Genomic DNA, 24357 nt, shown 5'->3' on the forward strand with positions numbered 1-24357 from the left:
GTTCCATCTCAAAACTGAGGTTGTGGCCCGCCCTCGGGAGTTTTCTTGGGTTAGATTTTTGGAGTTTGACTTTCCCAAACAATGCTTTGGATTTTGCTAAGGTATCCTCGTTAGAAGCGCACAAGCAAGTCCCCCATACATCATAGACTCTTTTGCTCCTTGAAACACTTGATCCTCAAGTCCATCACTCTGATACCGTTGTTTGTCCTCTGGTTTCAAGAAAAAAGAGTTTCAACCTGCCTCCTCGGGTAAAAACAGTCAAAGACAAGGATTCAATCTTTGTTCGGTGGGACAAAAATGAGGACTATTGGCTTCATCTTTTTCTACATTTACGATGGCTGATGGAGCATTCTAGAAGTAAATAAAGCAAAGGTCTTGTCTTTCCATCTACTCGTAGTCTGAAAGAAGTAACCCATATATCTAATAAAAATTACGATACATTTTCATCTTTCTTACACGTAATCTTGAACAAAAAAAACCCTATTAAGTATGAGATTCAAATTATTTTATAAAATTTATTTTATAGTTAGATAAATAAAAAAATAAATAACAGAAAATGAAATATGGATTTATTATTACGAAGAAACTTGTATATATATTTATTTCTACACGAAAAAAACAAACAGAGAAGGTGAAGAAGAACCAAACATGATTTGATCGTTCTTGAGCTTGTTCTTGTTCTCGTTCTCGTTCTCGTTCTCGTTCTTGGTTATGAAATGGAACGGATGCTGAGTTTGAGCTCAAAAAGGAGTACTATAAATCTGCATTCTACTCAAGATTTGTTCAAAGTTGTCTGTTGGTTTATCAATGGAGTGTGTATGCATGCCTTCATACGTCGTTACCACCACCCCTTCATCTTTGGTTAGTCTTTGCACTTGCTTCTTCACATTGCACCCTTGATGCGTGCACCGATAATAGCTCCTATACGTTCCCATTTCACGATCAACACAAACACCTCATAATCTCGACACATAAATAAGCAGCGATATTACAAACTAATCACAAACGATATCTCATACACGTTTATATGTTTCTAAGATATACATACTCAAGAACGAGTAGAACTTGTGATTTACTAATGCATGATGATTGACATAATCCTACCACATACAATATGTATATAATATTAAGACGATCGAGAAATGGGTCATGATCATTTTAGGGTTTAGGCAGAAATCTTGTTTGTTACGTAAATTCAAATTCTATATCTATGATTAAATATAACTATCTTACTCATGAAAACTAATTGTTTTCAACTTGTACACGTTTTCTAGGCCAATCGATTTGATACTCGAACAAACAAACATGCCGATAACGAGTTGATAGCTACACACATCAACATCCTCATGTCTCTCATAGTCTTCTCGATACTAATTTCAAAACGAAATTATATCAATTAAAAAAAATCAAAAGTTTCAATGATTACTTAGTGAAACACATCTTTACATTAATATAATCAAACTAAGGCTAATAATTCATTATACATCATCATTTAATTAAATATATACATACTTTACACATATAATCTTAATTTTGCATGAAAATTAGTGTTTTTCATTAATTTTCATACTGAATCTTAATCCGTCAATTAAATTACAAAATAAATGTCGTTTTTTTAATCGGGTCGTTTTTAATTTTTAAATTTTTTATAAAAATAAATTACTTTAATAAAAATAAAAAAAATTGAACGTCACTAGTTCAGTACATAGTTCAACCAATAAAACAAATATGTTTCAAATACTTTACTCTCTATTGAAAATTTGAATCATCGACCCGACTAATTGGGTAGCTCAACTATAAAATCATCTATCAAAGATTCGAAACCCGAGCTCAAACACAAATTAAAATTACAAAAAAAAAAAATTACCTAGGAAACTTGTTGTTTTTGACTGCTTTTTGACCATACTTTCTCCAACGATATCCATCGTCAAGAATGTCAACTTGACTCCTCGTCTGAAAAGCATATCTGGGTTTCCTCACCTTCTTCTCCCCTTTCTTATTTGCGCTGCCGCCACAGTTCCTGTCGGCTTCCACCGCCGCCGTAACCACCTCTGTCTTAAGCCCCAAAACGCCACTTGCTTGCGGATCGCCGCCGTGAAAATTCCGGAACATGTCAGAGGCGGTGCCGGATGAGATGTCGGGTTGACTATAAGCCGACAGTCCGCCGCCGTTGGAGCAAGGGAAGAACATCTGATAATTCTCCATTAAACCGGGAATTTGTGTAATCCGTGTGTTAATTTGGGTTTGGGGATTTGCAGAAAGTGAAATTAAAAAAAATAAATAAAAATAAAAAAGGGAAAAAAGGGAGAAATTTGGGAAAATGAAGAATACGATCAGTTGATATATAGGTGCTGCCAGTGGTGCCGTAGACGCCACGGAAATTCGCTCATCCCTCATTGGAATAATATGTTGAATTACACATTTAGGTCTCTCTCAATTAATATTCACATAATTGTATTTCAAAAATATTTACAAAAATATTTATAAACTTAAAATTAATATTTTTAACTCTTACAAATACTTCGTTCTTGCCCCTCGTAAAATTGAAACGAGATGATATATGAGGTGTAAATAGACGGTCAAAAACTTTTTTATATATTTTTTAATAATTTTTTCAAAAAAATTAAAAAAATATTTTTAAAACAAAATACTAACCATATATATTTTTTAATTTAAGGATATATATTTATTTTTATTTATTTAGCTAAAAGTTTGTAATTATTTGGTTTTTAAAATTTAAATTTTAAAAATAAGCTTAAAACACAATAAATATATATATATATTGTGAATTTCCTATTAATATTATCAAAATGGAAGTAAAAAAGTCTTTATTTTTAAATTTGATTGAAAATTTAAATATTTATTTGGGAAATTTGAATATATAAATTTATAAAAGAAATAAATAGTGCTTTTTAACCATTAACTATATTGATATCAATTTATTGTCATTATTTAGTTCGTGTATAATAAAAAAAAAATTAATTCTATGTCATTGATTATTTAAGATAAATTATTGACCAAAAAATTAGGTTTGAATCTTACAAAAAAAAAACATTAAATTATTTATTAAAAAACATAAATGTAAAAGTAATATTAGAAGTTTTGTAATGGATAAAGTTACTAAATAAATAAAATTTATAATTGAGCATGCGAAAATACAAAAAAAAAAAAAAAAAAAAAAAAATTATTTGGAGCAAANTGGTCAACAAAGTGGAGGCGGCTTCATCATTTGACAGCGACATCACTGAGATTTTAAGAAAAAAACATAGAATTACTTGACGTACTTAGTTACGTTTATTGCTCCATTTACTTTTTAACCTTTGGTAAGAATTTCCATTATTAACCATATCTTCACTGGTAAGTTTTCTATTCTTGTTCTTGTCGTGTATATATATATAACAAATTAGGTTCATCCCCTAAATTTAAATATTTGGTTTTTCTACTCTCACGCGTGATATTTACGAGGATTTAAGTTTATCAGAAATGCTTAATTTTTGTTACGTGTATACACGGTTGGAGATTGGGGTGCAGTGGAGAAATTTTTTGGATCCAACTTGAAATTAATGACGTAAATGACCTGAGTAGGGCTCACAACGAAACCTGAAAATTTTAGGTTTTATTAGGTCGGTGATCTATGAATCGAACCAAATTTTTAATTTTCTAAAAATTCTAACCCAACCCAAAAAAAAAAAAAAAACCCTAATGTAACTTTATGAGTTGGGTTGCGTAGTCTAAGATGTTTGAGTTATAGGTACTAGTAAATGAGAGATACATAAATGAACTGATACCACATCCAACGAAAGTGATCTTAAATAAAAGATGACTAAAAAAGAAGTTATTACCAATACTTAGAAGATTTTATGTTAAGTGATCTACTGTGAATTTTCATAGGATGCATGTGAGTGATGACAAAACATGTTTGAATAACTCATGTTAATCTGTGGGGATAAAAGTGAGGAATATGTAATATAACCATGTTGCAGGAAATGCCGAGACGATCGGGTGCTTTATTATAAATTAATACCATTCAAACTTAAATTTAATTTGAAATTTTCTTACAATGGTAATTAACTTTTTTAAAAATTTATTTTTTATTTTTTAGTCAAATTCTTTTAATAAAAGGTTTTAGAAATTAATTTTCTTAATTTTTAAGACTTGACTTACATTTTTAAAAATATTAATAGAATAATATAATAAATAAATAAAATAGTTATAAATCCAAATAGGGTTTAAATAAATATAAAAAGATTAAAAAAAAGCATTTAAATTGAAAAATAAATAATAATAATAAAAGGTATGATTCATGTGGTGTGAGCCGATGAATTTGGACCGGTTTTAATAAATTTTAAAAATAAATAAAATAAAAAGACAACAGAAGCACACGTGTCTGTGTGTCTCAAATATTCTTTTAATTACAGTGAATGTCTGCACTTGGCTATCAGATATGCTTTTGCTTTCATGTTGTATTATTTTATTATTATATTTTTTTATATATGATTTTTCAAAAAATCATAATTATTTAAGTTAGAAATATGAAATGACTCAAAATGTACTATATATCATGAGTTATATATTATAGAAGTCGTTGTCTTACTGTTTTGTTAACCTATAACTCTCTTTCGAAAATCTCTTTACCTTAATTTTTAAATTTTATTTTTTAAGTTGGGGCTAGAAGTTTGTGCATACGATCGTTTGTGTCAACCGTGAAATAATTTTGAGTTCGTTGATTCACTCAGTGGTGAGTAAGTGCTGCACAATCACTTAACATGTACATATACGCACAAACTTCAAACTCGATTGCATTATTGGTTTTCTTTCTCACAGTTGTCGTATGTATATATGTAAAAAAGAAATAATAAAGATAAAAGTCTACGAAGAATAAGTCCATTTAGTAACTTAATCAAATAGCTTTTCTCTATAAAGAATCTGCTCTAATCCCCGACCAATCAAATAAGCATTTCACATCGTCCCAACCTCATGTAAATGACACTCGACCTACTTTACTTTTGGTTTTAAAAAAATTATGGTTAAATTATGTTTATTTCGTTTTTAAATTTAAAAATTTTCAAAACTTAATAAAATTGAACATAATTTTACTTTACATTTATAAAAAAAAAAAAAAAATGTAATTTTTTTTACGGTGGTAATAGTTCATGAATATTTTTAAAACGTGATATTAATATGGTTATTTTTGTATGTGAATGTGGTAATTTTCTTCCGTAGTTAGTCACATCAAATAATTATTATTTTATTTTTTGTGAGGTTTTAATATATTATTTTGTTTAATTAAAAAAAAAAAGGAGTAGAGGGTAGCTTATCCTATTTTGTTTAATTAAAATTTTATTTTCTTCTATTTTTCATTAATGACAAATATATTTTAAAAAATAAAATAAAAAAATAAATATTATGTTCGTGAAAGATAATTGATAATATTCAACATAATTATTTTTAAAAATTAAATAACTAATAAAAAATTATTGTTTTCCACTTACTTTTAATTTTAAAATATCAAAGTTTAGTGATTCGACAGTGTTGAAAGGGCAGTCGCTCAACGGATAAAAGTTACTCTAGGATTAACAGGTTGATCTTCCCCAAGAGCTCACATCGACAGGAAGGTTTGGCACTTTGATGTCGGCTCTTCGCCACCTAGAACTGTAGTATGTTCCAAGAGTTGGGTTGTTCGTCCATTAAAGTAGTATGTGAGCTGGGTTTAGAACGTCGTGAGACAGTTCGGTCCATATTCTGTGTGGGCGTTAGAGCATTTAGAGAATTGGGAAGGACACACTTTTGGTGTACTAGTTATTGTGCCTACAGTAAACACTGGGTAGCCAAGTGAAGAATGGATAACTACTAAAAGCATCTAAGTAGTAAGCCCACCCCAAGAGGAGTGTTCTCTTATTCCGACTTCCCTAGAGCCTTCGGTAGCAAAGCGGAGACAGCGACGGCTCGGGAATATATTAAATAAATAAAAAAAGTGTGGAGGGTTTTGATTTGATTACCACCACGTTCATGAATGGATGGATTCATGGAATCTTAGAAAACATGTGGGTTTGAAGTTTGAAGATGGAGAATTTTGGAGTGTTGGAAAATGGCAAACATTAGTATCAGATTGAAAAAACAGTCCTCAAAATATATTGATTTCTTAAATTTTTTTAATATATTTTTTAGAAATTCAAACCATTTTGATTCGACTTTATAATAATTTCAATCAAAGGCGTCAGAGGGCACATAAGTCATCGTTCATCGTTCATTGTTACTCGTGGGTCTTTGTGCATAGTTAGTCACACCGTTTGGTGCTACTCATAAATCTCGAAGGTTAGAGATCAAAACTTAACGATCTGAATACAACCATTTATTTTAGTTAATGTATTGTAATACTCGAGTAAATGAGGGGTATATGAATGAACCAAGATCATATCCGAATGAGAGAGATCTTGAGGATAGGATGACTAAGAAAGACTTAAAAAAAGGGAAAAAAATATTGAAAATGACGTTGTTAATGTCAACCAATGCTTTGAAATTTATTGTATGGTATAAATGTGAATATTCATTCATAAGTCCTTGAGATATTTTAGAAATAAAGTTTCAAATATTGAAAAAGATTTCAATTATTAAAATGTAAATAATTAAAAAATAATAAATGTTACATCGAAAATATTTTCAATTTTCATTGATGATGGTTCACCCGAGAAAAAAAAGATTTTATTTAATATTAAAAGAAAAATGTTTTAGTTGAGTTACTCTAATCGGTTAGCTGTAAATGCTTGGTTAGGTGTACTAGGGTCGGAGAAGACTTTTTGATCCTCGTCCTGTCCTTGCCTCTTATTCCATCGACTTGAAATTCTCGATTCATTTTCATGGAGATTGGAGTTGAGATTCTTGAGGATCAGATTTCTTGCAAGAAATATTTTATCAAATTGTATATACGACTTTATTTAGATTCTATTATCATAAGTACGTAACTTTTAAGAAAAGAACAACTTTTGATATGAATCAAGGTGTCACCTAGGTTTCAAAAAATTCAACCTTCGATCGAAAGAAATAAAGATCTAAGTTCGGGTTTAAGCTTCGAACAAGATCCGTGCCTAAATTGATGCTTCGAAGCTTCAATATGTTGATGAGGAGAGAGTGTTGCTTTATGAGAAACATATCACATATGGAGAATCAAGCAAGGAATGAGGAAGAAGAAAGAGTTCTATAAAGTTACAACTTTCCAATCATTTCTATGGAGACCAAGAACATCAAAACCATTTCCTCACTCAAAACCATTCCATCCATGTAATTGGTAAGGTCAATTGTGTCTTTTCCTTATGTTGGCCGATTCGGACTTTGGAGAACGGTTTTTTTTTTTCTTTCACATTAATAAATATTCGGGTTTTTCAACACAAATATATCCATATCTTCAAGAACTCTAGGCTAAGTATAACTTTGATTGTATATATATCATATTTCGAGTTTTGACCTCTGACCTTTGTACTCAAGAACCCGATAATACCTCCTATATGCATACAACAAATATCAACCTCTCACCTTCGTACCCAGGTGCCTCAATTTCTCTCTTAACCATGCAAGTTCTACTTCGAGGTTTCGACACTCTCTATTTGCTCAACAAAGCATTGATGTAACAGCCCAAGCCCACCACTAGCAAGACATTGTCCGCTTTGAACCCATTAGATATTGCCATTAGCCTCATAGTTTTAAAACGTATCTGCTAGGGAGAGGTTTCCACACCCTTAAAAAGAATGTTTCATTCCGTCTCCAACCAATGTGAGATCTTACAATCCATCTCCTTGTGAGCTTAGCGTCTTCGTTGACATACCACCCGGTGTTTGGCTCTGATACCATTTGTAACAACCTAAACTCATCGCTAGTAGATATTGTCCACTTTAACTCATTACGTATTGCCGTCAGCCTCACAATTTTAGAACACATGTTAGGGGAGGTTTCTACACCCTTATAAAAAAATGCTTCGTTTCCTTCTCTAACCGAGGCAGGATCTCACAACTAAATTAGTCAAACGTCCTCCAACCGATATAAGCATAATCCAATAAGGGAATCATCCCTTCAGCAAAACAGACAGTCCCACAAGAATGATACCATAATATATTTGTCTGTTAGATGCTTCTAATCATAATTTAAAAAAGAAACCCAAAATGTTGATGACCTGAAGATCTCCAAGTGCACCAGACATAACGACTACATATACGAGCGCATCCGTGGCCTCACAAGCGACTGTGCCCCATCAACAAATATGGTCGTTCCAGTCATGTACCGCGACCCGTCACTGATTAGATAGATCACAGTTGAAGCTAAATCGTCGTTAACATCGAGCCATCTTTCGAGCGGGGCTGCATCATTGACCAGCTTCTTTGCTCTCTCCTTCCCCACTGACACAGGGTATCCATCATCTAGGTGCAGTCCACGGGCTATAGCATTGACCCTGATCTTATACTTCCCAACATCCAAAGCTGAAGTCTACAGAAGTCCATAATTCATGTCATAACGAGGAACTTTAAGAACAGATCATGTTCACATGGTTTCAAAATGCAAAGCTACTTACCCGAGCTAACTGCTGTAATCCTGCCAAGCACGATCCATATGCAGCTCCTCCTGGATACAGTCCCCTCTCAGCACCAAGCAAGGAGGTTAACAAAATTACCGAGCCTCCTAAGTTCTGGTCTCGCATTCTTTGACAAGCAGCCTTCAGCAGAAACCATGAAGCCATCAAGTTTATCTTAACAATCTTTTTGAATTCGTGTTCGGATAGATGTAGAGCCTCTTGTATGGGACCTGCTTCAAACGTCGTGCAGTTTAACATAATTTACAGTATGATAGCTTTCGGAGAAGCTATACGTCCCGAATTTCTAACTATCACTATCATGTATAGGAGCTAAGCATTATATCTTCAAGAACACATAAGCCACAGATCAATAAGCTAACAGTTGCACATAGCACTAAATCTTACAAGCAAACTCAATTCTATAAGAAGCATTCTCTAACTGGGTTGACAGACTGCAATCCATACTTGAGGATGGTAAACATACACACCGATGGTTTCCAATCTTCCATTGTGTAGTTTATGTAACAGCTCAAGCCTACCACTAGCAGATATTGTCCTATTTGGACTTTCCCTTTCCGGATTCCTCTCAATGTTTTAAAAGACATCTAGTAGAGAGAGGTTTCCACACCCTTAAAAGCAGTGATTCGTTCACCTCTCCAACCAATGTGGAATCTCACAATCCACCCCTCTTGGGGACCCAGCGTCCTTGCTGGCACACTGCCCGATGTCTGGCTCTGATACTATTTATAACAGCTCAAACTCACTACTAGTAGGTATTGTCGTCTTTGGGCTTTCCCTTCCAGGCTTCCCCTCAAGGTTTTAAAACCTGTCTGGTAGAGAGAGGTTTCTACACCCTTATAATCAATGCTTCGTTCTCCTCTCCAACTGATGTGGGATCTCACAATTTATCACATTCCATACCAAGCTAAAATAATTACATTATGAGTTCTCTTAATTGCATGTTATGAGCTGAATGAACATTGTGAAGAAGTTTACAGAAGACAAAAGGACAGTAATTCTAAGGTGCTTCATTGAATCAAGGAAGGGACCTGCAGAAGTTCAGCATTAAGAAAGAGTACTTTCAAGACATTTGGCTTTTTGATTCACCATTTACTTTCAGGACCAACTTCTTTCAAGAGTAAACCAAATGAAGCTAACATAAAGGGACTCCTTATGGTCATTTGTAGACTATTTTTTCAAGCATTAATGATACCAAACACTCATTGAGTTAACCACAAACTATGAACCGATAATTCAGACCAGTCAAGATAGTGTAGCCTAAGCTCTCAAAGAACTGACAATGTAAATCTATGCAAGATCCCACATCGATTTGAGCGTGTGTAGAAACTTCTCCCTAGCAAATGTACTTTAAAACCGTGAAGCTAACAACGATACATAACACACCAAAACAAACAATATCTATTAGCGATGAGTTTGAGCTATTACAAATGATATCATAAGCAGACACCTTGCGGTATGCCAATGAGGACGCTGGCTCCCAAGGGGTGGATTGTGAGATCTCACATTGGTTGGAAAGGGGAACGAAACATTCCTTATAAAAGGTATGGAAACCTCTCCCTAGTAGACGTGTTTTAAAACCATGAGGCTAAAGACGATACGTAATGGACTAAAGCGGACAATATCTACTAGCGGTGGGCTTGGCTTGTTACAATCTCTATTCAATCTTCACAAGAGGCTAAATCTTTATTCAAATATCAAATCATGTCCAAACAAGTAAACTAAAACAAGTAAGAGTGAGCATGGAGAACAGAGAGAATGGGTGAAAGAGTTAGAGATAGGCTGTACCCTCATAAGAATAAGCATGAACAAAAGCATCCAAAGTTCCCAAAATACTGCAAGCCCTGTTCACAGCCTCACTAAAATCCGCCTCTCCCTCTTCTTCCATGTCCAAGCCAACAACCTCAATCGGCAGGACACCTTTTAGGGATTCAACTATCTCCATACTTGTTCTACGAAGAACAGTCTCATTTCCCAACAAAACCAATCTAAACACAACCATGAAACAGAAGAAAGAAAGAACACAATAACAAAAAATTTCATACAAAAAAAGGCACTAAGATCAAAGCTCAATGCTAAACCTGCAACCCCTTTTGGCAAGATGTAGAGCCAGATTCTTGGATATCTCATCCCCATTAGAAGAAAGCAGCACGTTCTTGGTAGCTCTCTCCATGTGTACAAAGCAAATGGAGCTTCGATTAGGGGGTAGAAATTGAACTCTGCATATGGATCATCGAAGAACCGGTTAATCGATGAAAAATGAAGAGAAGAAGACCGAAAATAATTGAAGAGCGTACCGGATCCGAAAACCGATGTAACCCTGATAAGAACAATGAAGGATTAAAGAGAAAATTGGCACAGAACTCTCGTCGTGTGCATTATTGGTTGCGTTAAAATATGCTCATGATTCTTGGATTTGTACATCACGTTGAAAGCACCAACAAATTTTGAAGAACTATTCTTCTCTCCCTCACGACTCTCTGCTTGCTTTCGAGTTGATATGATATTGTCCACTTTGAGCCTAAGGTTTGCTTTGAGCTTGACTCTTTTTTCTTTTTGGACCATGTTAGACGAACACGACTCGTCACAATGGTATGATATTGTCCATTTTGAGCATAAGCTCTCATGGCTTTGCTTTTGGAAAGTGTATTCTTAGATTATAAACTCATAACCATTCCCTAAATTAACCTGGGACATTTTCATCTAACACATACCACTCATCACAGCTACTAAGAGCATTACTGCTTCTTATACTGCTTGAAAAATATGGTGCGTCTGGTTGGTACCTGACTTAGGTTATTATAATAATTATTAATTCACTCGAGTTGTTTTAACAATATTTTAATGTGTGTATAATACATTTACCATTAATTTTAAATGGAAACTAATAGTATTTTATTTAAAAAATATTATTGTTTCGTGAATATCCTTAAACATTTAACATAAACACCGTTGACCATTAAAAAAGAAAAAAAAAGTTGGATTATACAGATTTGCACAAATACCTCGGCGATTCCCGCTCGTTAATACATAGAGCCCAATAAGCATATCTTGAGTTGGTACAGAAATGGGATCCCCAATAGCTGAAGACAAGAGATTCATATGAGAAAACATAAATAAACGCGCCTCTGCTTGAGCCTCCAACGATAAAGGTACATGAACAGTCATTTGATCCCCATTAAAGTCTGCATTGAATCCCTTACAAACTAATGGATGTAAACAAATAACACGTCGTTCCACTAAAATAGGTTGGAAGGCCTCGATGCCTAATCTATGCAAAGTGGGCGCTCTATTTAGCAATACGGGATGCCCTGCATAACTTCCTAAAAGTTAGTTATTATGTCAATATATGGACTAATTTATTGATACCTCGTAGATTATCTCATTTTCTAATGTTATTGTTGAAAATTTATAAATATTTTTGAAATACAGTACTAATATTATCGGAATTTTTTTTAACGGTTTAAAAAGGTTTAAAAGGTGTTTTTGAAGTTTTAAAAAAAGTTTGAGGGTATTAATGAAAATTTAAAAAATGTGAGGATATTTTTTAAACACTTTTAAAAATTTAAAGGTATTTTTGAAATTAAAATATTAACGATTTTCTAAAGAAATTTTAAGATGAAAAAATTTATGAAATTAGTTCAACGATAATTGACGTAAACTTATTTTTATAAATTAAAGGTTTAAATCTCGATAGGCTCCATATTTGATTTGGTGTATTATAAAAAACTTATTAAAAAAAAACACGTGAGCTAGGGGTAGTTGGGATAAAAGTTTAAAAAAAAAAAAAAATTATACATAAATAAAATGGCACTTTTTTGTTTTTTTCAATAATCCCCAAACGTCACACTTACCTATTTGCACGTGACACTTCTTTATTTAAATTCTCGATTCTACCCTTCCTTAAATGTAAATTATTTTAATTTATTTTTTTAAAAAATTGTGCCAGGTAAATAAATCATCATTTTTTAAAATTTTATATATCATTGATCTGTAAATTTTTAAAAAATTTAAATAAATTATTCATCAATTAAATATACAAAATTAAAATTTTAAAACTTTTTTTTTAAAATTTATTTAGTTATTTTTTTTATAGTTATTATTTGTGTCGTTTGATCTAATAATTTGACCAGTTATGGCAAGGTGAAAAATCAGCCACGTTGATGTGTACTTCAACTAAGGCCAAACTCGACTATGTGGACATTAACTCTTAAGTATGCAACTATTATTAGTTTAGCTGCCCAACACTAGCTCGAACTAAATACTAATTTATGTTACTATGTGTACGAGATCGAGCACTACACAGACTATCACTTCGAGTTCACTTTGGATGGCAAGACAACAGGCTCGCTTTGTCCGTGGTCAACAAGTTGAATAATAGTTCACCTACGAGGTTTTTCGACATTTTGTTAACAAAGACAAACATTGTGTAGAAGAACAGTGAGAACACCGTCACAATTCTAAGAAACAGACACATTTAGTTCAATATTCATAAAAAAAAGCTCGATAAGTTAGGTATTATTACAAATATGGAGTCGAAAACGAAGAGAAATGTTGCAGAAAATGGATTCAAAAGGGTTTTGTTTATAAGCCACAAGAGTGTACATGTAAAGGAAACAAAACACTTTGACAGAGCAGAAGGATTGTGACAGGAATTCAAAGGTCTCTCAACCAGACAATCCATACCATTTATAAAAGAGCTTACAACAAAGATCAAACCAAACTAGAGTTCAACTATCACACTTAAACACAAACCAACATGTACATTAATGATTTCGTCGTCGCTCAAGAACTCGAAAAAGATTATTCTAGATGATATATATATATATATATATAAGACTCCATTGTGATCCTCGTGCTAGAGTAGAGGGACTCTGGATTCGTAGTGGTCATCTTCTTCTTCTTCCCCTACAGCTCCAACACCAAGTCTATAATGGAAACAACAATATTGAATCAGATGGGTTCATCATAAAAACAGATCAAAATCAGTCATTTCCATTCCATAGCTAAAGAGATCGGAGAGAACAGTTAATGTGAGATCCAACATTGGTTGGAGAGAGAAACAAAATATTTCTTATAAGGGTGTGGAAACCTCTTACTAGTAGACGCGTTTTAAAAACCTTGTGGGGAAGCCTGAAAGGAAAAGTCCAAAGAGGACAATATCTGCTAGCGATGGGCTTGGGCTGTTATAAATGGTATCAGAGCTAGACATCGGATGATGTGCCAGCGAGGACGCTAAACCCCCAAGGAGGGTGGATTGTGAGATCCCACATCGGTTGGAGAGGGGAATGAAACATCCTTATAAGGGTGTGGAAACCTCTCCTTAGCAAATGCGTTTTAAAAACCTTGAAGGGAAGCATGAAAGGGAAAGCCTAAAGAAGACAATATCTGCTAGCAGTGGGCTTGGGCTGTTAGAAATGGTATCAGAGCCAAACATCGAGCGATGTGCCAGCGAGGATGCTGGGCCTCCAAGTGGGGTGGATTGTGAGATCCTACATCGGTTGGAGGGCGGAACGAAACATTCCTTATAAGAGTGTGGAAACCTCTCCCTAGTAAATGCGTTTTAAAAACTTTGAAGGGAAGCCCGAAAGGGAAAGCCTAAAGAGGACAATATCTGTTAGCGGTGGGCTTGGGCTATTACAAATGGTATCAGAGCCAAACACTGAATGATGTGTCAGTGAGGATGCTGGGCCTCCAAGTGGGGTGGATTGTAAGATCCCATATCGGTTGGAGGGCGAAACGAAACATTCCTTATAAGGGAATGGAAACCTCTCCCTAACAGATGCGTTTTAAAAACCTTGAAGGGAAGCCCGAATAGTACAATATCTGCTAGCGGTGGTCCCTAGTAGACGCATTTTAAAAACCTTAAGGGGAAGCCCGAAAGGGAAAACCCATAGAGAACAATATCTGCTAGTGGTGGTCCTAGTAAAAGGGTTTTAAATATGAAAGGGTACTTACACTCTTCATCTGTCTTAATCCAGTGGCCTCTGTTTGCACTTGAAACATTAGTATCAACCCCATAAAGGGGCAAACCAAAGTTGGTCTTCCAATAATAGATTTCATCCTTTGAGACGAATTCCTGACAATAAGTTATTTGGTCCTCCGCATCGTTCATCACACGTCCATTATTAAAGTTATCATCAAAAGAAGCATTGTCGAACATGTACTTTTGCGAGTTTTGACATTCGTCCGTAGCAGTTGAGCTTTCGGGGTGTATTTTTTTATGGAACCGACGTAAGACCTGAATATCAAAACGATAACTCAGAAAGCTTCACAAAGAAACTAAGAAACCAATAAAGCTATTAGAACTAACCTTTTGGAGTTTCTTCTTGGTTGAAAATGAATCACCTGAGTCATATGTGGTAGAATCATGTGAAGAGGTACAAAGTTTCTTAAGGATCTTCTTCACAAAGCTTAGTGCAGATTTATTTGAATGCTTCACTAATACCTCCTTTTGCTCAATGTTAACTTTGGAGCTCTCATTGGCTGCTATAGTCCCTTGGAACAGCTCTACAGATGAAGGTTTTTCCTTCCTCATGTCTATCATCTTGTCTGGAAGTTCAATGGTAGATCCAAATAGATATCCCTGAAGTGGACACGTTCGAGTCTTCCTGTCATTTTCATCTTCAGTTACTTCGGTATGCTTCCCGGCAAGCGTGATAATACTAGCATGACTCGTCCTCCCAGGTGATTGATCACAACAGTCTTCCTTAGTTTCAGCTTCAAGAAACTTTTCCAACTCATAATTTATCAGTTTTAGGTGATCCTCTGTCACTTCAGCTGGCAACTCAATCATGTTTTCGAAAGCTAAGGAGAACGTTGGCGTTGCAGGCTCAGAACCGAGAGTTCCAATAGTGAGGAACCCATGGAAGAACTCAGATGAGTTAGATAAGTCCCCACATTCCAATACATTATTGACTTCAACTCCAAAAGACGATTGTTCGTACTCGTGACTACGTAGCTGCACGGTTTTACTACCAAGACCGGGCTTCGAATAGATATCTTCATCATCAACTGATGTTTGTACTGACAAACACATGCACGGGTTCGCTAAAACGAAAGAGAAAAAAGAGTTAGGAGTAAACCAAGATTTCTTATATTCTTTTAATAAATAGTAACAAATTCCCCTTTTGTGCGACAGTGCACCTTGAATGTCCTTTTCTTGTTACTGTTCTACTTCTAAAAGACACAGTGGACAAAACTAATGGTGATGTAATTCAGAAGTTTTAACAGTAAAGGAGTAAGAAGCTTGAGAGTGAGAGGTCTCTACAGGTTCCCAGGTGGTCCCAACTGGTGAAGAGAAAATGAAACTGTCATGTTTCCGCTTCAACTAGACTGATTACAACGGTACGAAATGTTGTAGAAATTGCGAAACGTTATAATTGTGATCGTGTGAGCGTGACCTTGTTCGTGTGCTGACAATTGTTCCCTAATTTAAGAAGTTTCAACCAGTATACTACAAATCATGGTGTACGATATCAAACCACGCCAACCGGATAAACCCCGACAACAAAACTCGAAGTTTACATCTTAATCATCAATGATGTACTATGATCAGCTCATTTTTCTTGTTGAGATATATACTACAACTCAAAATAAAAGTGCGAAGGTGAGAGTTTGTGAAAATACCAATTGTGAAATCCTTGACCAACTCGACTCCACCGTGCCAAAATTTGTTGTGAATCCATCCTAACAACTGCAACAATGAAAAGCAACAATGAAGGATAGGATGATAAAGGGTATGAATCTTTAAGTGTGTATGGACTCTTCACTTACCTTCATTTTTCGAGCACTCTTCAAGAGCTTGATATTCAGTCGTTTAGCTTGTCATCGGAGACATAAATAGAGGACATCTGTTACGTTTAGATATTTGAGGAAAATATAAGTTAACAGATAAATATCCAAGAGGAGAAGAAAAATGCAGATTAAATTTCCCTTTTAACTGTAAATGAGTTGGAATTCAGTGGATTCCTAGAATGGTCTTAAAAGAATGAGCAAAGAAAACATATAGAAAGTTACAAAACTTTTGGTTGGCAATTCTTTTCAACATCAAATCATGTGGGCAAACAGGAGAGTTGTTCGAGTCCTCCTCCAAGTTGAAGGTTATAGCGTGATGAATTTTGCATACGTGCCGAGATTAGGTTGCACAGGTACACTGTTGAAAATGTAGTTATCCGCCATGGACATACTGAAAAAGAGAGAATAGATACGCATATATTTTTTGAACAAATTTGAACTATAAAGGTAGATAGAATCTCATAATTGCTTATATCACGAAAAGTGCTTTAGATGGAAAGCCTACTATGTCATTCTAGATAATTTCTTGTTTGATATCCTTGGCTGCAGAGATGATTAGCACAAATGGTTATGATAATGGATATTTAAGGGCCCCAAATGGGTATGTTTTCATACTTTTTAGCTCCCGATTCATCCTAATCGTTATCTGCTCGAGTATCCTTCAAACGTTGCATGATTGAGTCAGTGGTTATCTACCACGGATCGCTTCGTCTACATAAACATTATACACTTTTGAGGCTTAACTATATCACAGCTGAAGATGCATGGACCGGGCCATTCATTCCCTTAAGCTCTGTTCATTATCCTACCAAGAAAATTCTACTGATTAGAACTTTAAACTCACCTAATGATCAGGCTGTTGAACTAAAGCCATGATTTTCAATCATGACTCGATACCGTTTATTCGATCCTTTCAACTTACCAATGAAGCCAACATATTCATGTAAAAGTTCACATGATAGTTTGTTAAGATAATGACATAGCTCGGCTTTGATTGGTCTACTCCAGATTCGAGTTCCTAGATTTAGCATTTGAACGTAAGCTCTCTTATCGACTACATATAGCAGTTTAATAATTGAAGGTTATGTTTCTCCATCATAATCTAAAGATCAAATCAAGATGGGATAATCATTTGTCTACCTTACTCATACTCGGGCCGACATAAGGTAAATTATTCAAAATGAAGTACAATCCTTCCATTAGGTAAGAAGTTTACTCAATCACCTCCATATGAACTCATGGCTGGAAGTGTCTATCTAACTGGATTTCTCAGATTGATTATATATGTTAATACTAGTTCCTGCTATTCAGGGATGGTTCCGATATGTCTCTTATATTCTTGTTTATGGATGAGAAATAAAGAAGTGACTTCCTTCTAATAAAAGCCAGTTAAGTTGGTATCAATGTGGCAGTCATTTTTTTTTTCCCGACTCTTCGATTTGAAGTAAACGAGCGAGATGATTAATTCCATTGGCTTACTTCGCCATTATTTTTTTAGAAAATCAGTGAATTCAGAGTAGAAAGTGAATTCTCAGCAGGTTTCCAAATATGACAACCTACAAAAGCATAGCTTCTTCTTCATCCTAGAAGTTACCATTAAAGACATATGAACATGTCCTTTCCAACCTGCCATCAAAATCTACCAATGAGATTTAAGCGGGGAAGTTAGCATCCTTATTTTCAGCTAAGCAACAAATTACTATGAAACAAAATGAGTTGCCTCATATGGAGAGCAGCAGACAAGGCATCCACTCTAAAACAAATGCAAAACTGTGTAAAATGTGAGTCATTTGGTGGGGTATGGTTGTAGCTGGATCCATGCATGATGAGGGCTTGAACATGTGATTCCGCGTGGAAATCTAGAAATTGGGGAATTTCCCAATGGAAGATGAACACATAATCTATTAATATATTTGACTGTGTTACACAGAAACAAAATTGTTCGTGAAGTGGTTGGAGAATCATTTTATACAGAGTAGTTTGCAGCTTCTATAAGAAATCGTGTTAACCGCCCAAGTCCACCGCTAGCAGATATTGTCCTCTTTGGGCTTTTCCTTTCGGGTTTCCCCTCAAGGTTTTTAAAACACGTGGAGAGGTTTCCACACCCTTATAAAGAATGTTTCGTTCTCCTCCCAAACTGATGTAGGATCTCACACTCCACCCCCCTTCAAGGCCTAGCATCCTCGCTAGCACTCGTTTCTTTTTCCAATCGATGTGGGACCCCCAATCCTTCTCCCTTCGAGGCCCAACGTCCTTGCTGGCATATTTGCCCCGTGTCTAGCTTTGATACCATTAGTAACAGCCCAAGCCCACCGCTAGCAGATATTGTTCTCTTTTGGCTTTCCCTACTGAGCATCCCCTTAAGATTTTAAAACGCGTCTATTACAAAGAATGCTTCATTCTCCTCCCCAACCGATGTGGGATCTCACAAATCCGATCTAGTGAAGTTAGGTGATAAATTTCACGTAGCAAAGGCAGGTTCATGAGTTGAAGTACTAAGACAAACGCAAATGCATCGCAAGTTAGAACTGATGATGACAACACTGTCATAGATCCCTCAGCAGCAGAGGGTAGTGACTATAAGTCTATTCTGACTACTTCAGCGGTTGAATTGTATATGATTTGGATATATTCATGGGCAAATCTTCCCTCCTAATTCAAGTTTAAGTTGAAAAATGAAATTTCCTGTTCATTTCTCTCCAAATGGGTCTATACCTATACTCTACACTTCACCTTCAGCTTAACGTTCACTAGCATTTGAAACAACTATCATCACATATTGCTTATCCTTTCTTTAGAGTGTTTCTTTCTCCCTAAATTCTTGCTTGGGTCTGTACTTCAAGAAACCAAAGGTGTAGGTTTACTGACACTTAACGACCTTATCTTGTCCTTCTTGCCTCCTTGCAATTTTATTGTTATCCCTTTGCTATTCACAAGCACCATATAGCATCTAGGTTCTTTGTATAAACACTTGTGATATACAACATGCTTCATTTCATTACAGGTAACTCAGCATCTCACATGCAGGACACATTTGAACCTGCAATTGACTAAGATAGAGGAAAAGGAAAAGGAAAAAATAACTACATGACATACTGTGGGAAAGAGGAGTAGAAGCAACACGAAGACACTTGAAGGTTGAACTGGGCCAGAGATTTGAGATCCCAAAAAGACATTGCACTGGGGCCAGCCGGCTTCCGTGTTTAATGGCGGCATGGCCCTCCTAGACTCGTTTCGTTAATCCGCTGCCTATGTGGGCAGAAATGAAAGCGGATAGACCATATGCATTGGGAGTGAGCTATGTTCGAGTAGATGACAGCTGAGCAAACGTGTGAGATCCCACATTAGTTGGAGAGGAGAACGAAACATTTATTATATAGGTATGAAAATCTCTCTCTAGTAGACACGTTTTAAAACCTTGAGGGGAAGCCCAAGCTAGCGGTGGACTAAGTTACCGGGTTTACTTCCAATTCAGTTCATTATAACACGAACAAAGTCAGCTAGAAAGACAGAGAGAGAACTAAATTCTTTATGAAGAAGTACCAAATAAAGAGAGGCCAATATCATGAAAAGTATGAACTCTGTAAAGCCAGACAATCACATACTTCCCCATAACAGGAAAGGGGGCAAAAGAACAGGATAATTTTCTTACTTCAAGCGAATATTGCTAGTCAGGCAACTGTTCAAGCAAGTAATCTTTATCTTGACATCACTATTCCTTCTACTTTCATCACTTGAACTTTACCCTGAAGTTTTGTTAACTGTCAACACTGTATACTCAGATTATAGCTTGGGGCTCCTATTCCTATGCACAGTACAGTAGTAAATAGCGATGGTCCCTTCGAGAAAATTATGTAAATCAAAGCAATGTCGAAGAAGGGAATGAACTCACATTGAACGAAAGGGAAATTGGAAACGAACCCTTCATCGCTTTTCGCTGATCAGAGAGGATTCTTGGAAATTTTCCCGGAAAATCGGATCCAAACAGGAAGAAGAAAATGACGGAAAATAATACCGGCCCTTTGCTTTGTTGTTTTCCCGCAAACCCCGCACCCCCACACCCCCAAATTAAAATGTAGATTAGTCGTTCAAATTAAGAAGTTAATTAACCTAAAGAAATTGATTAACATACAAATGTCTAAAATCAATGAAAAGATAAGAAAATACAGTAAAGTTTTCATTTTAAGAACTACCCATCAATCGATTTTGATCTAAAATGCAAAGAAAGCAATTAAATTTGTGGGTTTTGTTTGTTCTACAAGATTAAGTGATGTATCTTAGAAACTAATTAAAAATCAATCAAAATGGGCTGTTTAATTAACTTTTTTTTTGTAATTAGCGGTGAAATGCAAATAAAACAACCAATTCTACTATAGTCACAGCACCCATTCGAACGATTCAAGTCCCTTTCCCATCCAATAAACGCATCGAAAGGAATATCCATTCAAGATTAAAATGAAATTATATTCCGTTTAGGCGGTAGAATCTCTGAATCCTGTCGCGTAAATGGGAAGAAGTTGAACAAGAACAGATTATGTTTCGGTTGAATCTGATGATTTGGTGGGAAACCCAAAATTGAAAGAACAAATCAAAATCAGAAAGTTGGCTCTGAGTTCTTTGTTTTGTATCATTTCCCACAAGATGAATCTGATGGTGGGGATCATCCCGTCCTTGAACGTCGCCGCTGGTTTATTGGGTTTCTTCTTCGTCAAATCATGGACTGTTGCACCATTTTCCAAGCAAGCGAACACCGCCATTCAGACACGCGTTGTGGCTTGTTACGGCCTGGCCTTCAGTGGTAATCTCTCCTTTTCTTTCGTTTGTCACTGACCATTTAACTTGGCTGTCTTCTTGTGCTTTTCTGATTGCCATTGTAAGCGATTCTATGTTTCTTTGACAATTTTGTACGTTTGTCACATATTTCTGAAACCATGTACCCTTTTGGTACTACTTTTCTTGGAGTCTTCTACTTTTGACTCACCTCTAGGTAAGAAGTTCACCATAGAAAGTTGAGATACAGTGGTGTAAATCAAACCCTTTCAGAGCCCTATGAACTAGGAAGTAGAAGGTGAAATTGGGAGTGAGGCAGCAGCATCAGTACCTTGATGCAATGGGCTTAGAGTCATTTACAACAGCCTAAGCCTACAGTTAGGTGTCCATAATACTAAGTGTGCTCCCTTTCCTATACCGGCAGCTTGAGTTACTCTAGTTGAAGGATAGGTCTAGGGGTTTATATATGAGCTCTCCTGAGCCCACGTGGAGAGAAATACTATACATTCAATTTTGTTTTATTGAGCCCGGAAGAAGGGTGGATACGAGGCGCTGTGCCAAAAAGAACGCTGGGCACTGAATGGGAGTGGATTGGGGTGTCCCACATCGAATGGAGAAAGGAACAAGTGCCAGCTAGTGATTAGCTCGGGTCGTTATAACCCTACTTGTTAATTTATAAGAACCTAACTATTTAATCTTCTAAGTAACCATTAGCTTCCAGGACTTGTATATCAGAACTGTGTACTGTATTTTCATGTTGAAGCTGGTTAAGAAAAAAAGATGTCTCTAGTTATGTTGGGAAGGATTTCCATTCACTTAACTGGCTTTGTGGAATGCTATCAGCATCTGCATCTTTGCATCTACAAACCCATTAATACAACGCCAGAAAAAATGATCTATAAGTAACTGGCAGTAAATTTTCCCTTTCTTTTTCTTCAACCAGGTAACTTTTCTTGGGGTTTGTTGATGAATTTCACCTTCTATGCTTGACAAGTTTTTTATCTCTCTCTTGTTTGGAGTTTATGGTACGGTATATCTTTGTCTATTTGAGTTGTCAGCATCCACATGATTTGAATCAAGTTTCCTCTAACTTACCTGCATTAGGAGCAGTAAATTTTGGGCCTTGTGGGTTCCTTTTGTTGTTATGTTTAGTTCAGTTCATAGATTTTCATCTCGTTTCTGGAGGATTCGGTAACTATTTAATGCCATGGATGAAAGAACATATGAGCTAATGGGCACAGGATTAGCGTGGATGTTTGGTTTTTTGTTTGTCGTCAGTTTCCTTGGGCTGTTTTGTCTTGTGGCTTTGTATATGGTGAATGTTGTAGGGTTTTGTTGATGCTCTGCATAGTCATTATATTGTTGAATGTTAAAACTTGAACTTAAACATCTCTCTGTCCAAGCTCACCACTAATAGATATTGTCCTTTTTAAACTTTTGTTTTAAGACTTCCCCTGAAGGTTATAAAACACGTCTATTAGATAGAGGCTTCCACACCCTTATAAAGAATATTTCGTTCTCCTCTCCAACTGAGGTGGGATCTCACAATCCTCCCTCGTTCAGGGCCCAGAGTCCTAACTGACACTTGTTTCCCTCTTCAATTGATGTGAGACCCTCCAATCCATCGTCGTCGGGGACCAACGTCCTTGTCCACTCCCCTTCGGGGTTCAGCTTTCTCGCTGGTTCATCACCTTGTGTCTAGCTCTAATATCATTTGTAATAGTCTAGTCCACTACTAGTAAATATTATTCTCTTTGGACTTTCCTTTCAGACTTCCCAATTAAGGCTACACTCTTATAAAGAATGTTTCATTATTCACTCTAACTAATGTGGGATCTCGCAATCATGCTTTAATGTTGTTTTGGCCGTTTTGGAGGAACTATGGAGAGATGAATCATATTGCAACTGTACCCTGTATTACATTTTGCATTAGGTGGAGGCCCAACGTTCTCGCTGACATATCGTTCAGTGTCTAGCTCTGATACTATTTGTAATAACCAAGTTCATCACTAATAGATATTATCCGTTTTAGCCCATTACATATCGCCGTCAGCCTCATAGTTTTAAAACGTGTGTACTAAGGAGAGATTTCCACACTATTATAAGAAATGTTTCGTTCCTCTCACCAACTAATGTGGGATCTCACACTTCTTGTTCTTCTTCGAGCTTGTAAGGTAGTCAAGATAAACGGATCTACGTTTTGCCCAATGCCCAGCTCGTACCTCTTTTCGTATAAGAATATGCAAGATTTGCTGAGATGCTCATTTCTTGAACTGATTACTTCAGCCATGGCGGTGTGAAATCTTGCATCAGTTGCAGAGGAGAATGAAATATTTTTTTATAAGGGTATGAAAATCTCTCCCTAAAAGACGCGTTTTAAAAACCTTGAGGAGAAACCCGTAAGAGAAAACCCAAAGAGAACAATATCTACTAGCGGTGAGCTTGAGTTGTTACAAATGATATCAGTAGACACTAGGCGATGTGTTAGCAAGGAAGCTGAGTCTCGAATGGGGGTGGACACGAGATGGTGTGCCAGTAAGGACGCTAGGTCTCAAAGAGAGTAGATTTGGGGGGTTCCACATCAATTGGAGAAGGGAATGAGTGTCAACGGGGACGCTGGGTCTCCAAAGGGGGTGGATTGAGAGATCCCACATCGGTTGGAGAGGAGAACGAAGCATTTTTTATAAGGGTGTGGAAACCTCTCCTCAGCAGACTTGTTTTAAAACTGTGAGGCTGACATTAATACGTAACGAACGAAAACAGACAATGTCTATTAGCAGTGGGTTTGGGCTGTTACAAGAATCTTCTTTTTAAGATCCCGAACTTAGAACTCAGTAGAACCCAGACATCGATTTTCTTCTTCAACTAGATTCTTTCGATCGACGGACCCAAATTGTCGAATTCTTTTGTGTTTCTTTTTCTCACTTATTTTCTAAATTTGGAGATGCAAACTCAAAAAGCAAGATATTTTGGTTTGATTTTCTTGCACATAATTGAGAAGAATGAAACCCAAAACCAAGATATCATAATTAGATTCTATTTGTGAAATGGATGGAAAATCTATCTCCTTTGCTACCAATCAAAGCATACCACGTGGCTCATATACTCACCTATTCTATTTCCATTCACTATCAATCCTCCAAAGTGGAATCTCTCTTCTTTTTCTTTTTTTTTTTTTTTTTTTTTTTTTTTTTTTTTTTTTTTTTTTTTTT

General features: G+C 35.8%; 3 protein-coding genes across 6 annotated transcripts; all 3 read right to left on the bottom strand.

Moving 5' to 3' along the window:
- Positions 1-547: 547 nt before the first annotated feature.
- LOC111482121 (probable WRKY transcription factor 75) lies at positions 548-2304 on the bottom strand. Its single transcript, XM_023127784.1, has 2 exons — positions 1868-2304; positions 548-921 (listed from the first exon to the last, which is right to left on the bottom strand). The coding sequence occupies exons 1-2, from the start codon at positions 2203-2205 to the stop codon at positions 741-743; spliced, it is 519 nt and encodes a 172-aa protein (XP_022983552.1). The 5' UTR covers positions 2206-2304; the 3' UTR covers positions 548-740.
- Positions 2305-8094: 5790 nt separating this feature from the next.
- Positions 8095-11051, bottom strand: LOC111482119 (3-oxoacyl-[acyl-carrier-protein] reductase FabG-like). The gene is made up of 5 exons (XM_023127782.1): positions 10876-11051; positions 10660-10797; positions 10367-10566; positions 8561-8790; positions 8095-8475 (listed from the first exon to the last, which is right to left on the bottom strand). Exons 2-5 carry the CDS (start codon positions 10749-10751, stop codon positions 8197-8199), a joined length of 801 nt encoding a protein of 266 aa, XP_022983550.1. The 5' UTR covers positions 10752-10797; positions 10876-11051; the 3' UTR covers positions 8095-8196.
- Positions 11052-13178: 2127 nt separating this feature from the next.
- On the bottom strand, positions 13179-20406 carry LOC111482116 (protein LAZY 1-like). Of its 4 annotated transcripts, XM_023127778.1 has the most exons (8): positions 20268-20406; positions 16991-17180; positions 16603-16766; positions 16355-16431; positions 16208-16274; positions 14892-15628; positions 14537-14819; positions 13179-13506 (listed from the first exon to the last, which is right to left on the bottom strand). In XM_023127778.1, the coding sequence occupies exons 4-8, from the start codon at positions 16358-16360 to the stop codon at positions 13487-13489; spliced, it is 1113 nt and encodes a 370-aa protein (XP_022983546.1). In that variant the 5' UTR covers positions 16361-16431; positions 16603-16766; positions 16991-17180; positions 20268-20406; the 3' UTR covers positions 13179-13486. The 4 variants fall into 4 exon arrangements, with proteins under 4 accessions (XP_022983546.1, XP_022983547.1, XP_022983543.1 ...); XM_023127779.1 differs by lacking the exon at positions 16991-17180 and having other exon boundaries at positions 16603-16733; XM_023127775.1 differs by lacking the exon at positions 16991-17180.
- Between the last annotated feature and the right edge of the window lie 3951 nt (positions 20407-24357).

This window comes from Cucurbita maxima, unplaced genomic scaffold (assembly GCF_002738345.1).
Source record: "Cucurbita maxima cultivar Rimu unplaced genomic scaffold, Cmax_1.0 Cma_Scf00007, whole genome shotgun sequence".
Lineage (NCBI taxonomy): Eukaryota > Viridiplantae > Streptophyta > Magnoliopsida > Cucurbitales > Cucurbitaceae > Cucurbita > Cucurbita maxima.

Excerpts from the sequence above, each read along its gene's own strand:
- LOC111482121 (XM_023127784.1), bottom strand. The coding sequence starts at position 2,205 with ATGGAGAATTATCAGATGTTCTTCCCTTGCTCCAACGGCGGCGGACTG. Across the intron at positions 922-1,867 it reads AAAAACAACAAGTTTCCTAG|GAGCTATTATCGGTGCACGC; the intron begins GTAATTTTTTTT and ends GGGAACGTATAG.
- LOC111482119 (XM_023127782.1), bottom strand. The coding sequence starts at position 10,751 with ATGGAGAGAGCTACCAAGAACGTGCTGCTTTCTTCTAATGGGGATGAG. Across the intron at positions 10,567-10,659 it reads CTTGCCAAAAGGGGTTGCAG|ATTGGTTTTGTTGGGAAATG; the intron begins GTTTAGCATTGA and ends GGTTGTGTTTAG. Across the intron at positions 8,476-8,560 it reads GATTACAGCAGTTAGCTCGG|ACTTCAGCTTTGGATGTTGG; the intron begins GTAAGTAGCTTT and ends GGACTTCTGTAG.
- LOC111482116 (XM_023127779.1), bottom strand. Across the intron at positions 14,820-14,891 it reads CCAAGAAGAAACTCCAAAAG|GTCTTACGTCGGTTCCATAA; the intron begins GTTAGTTCTAAT and ends TTTGATATTCAG. Across the intron at positions 13,507-14,536 it reads GATTAAGACAGATGAAGAGT|ACTTGGTGTTGGAGCTGTAG; the intron begins GTAAGTACCCTT and ends TTTCCATTATAG.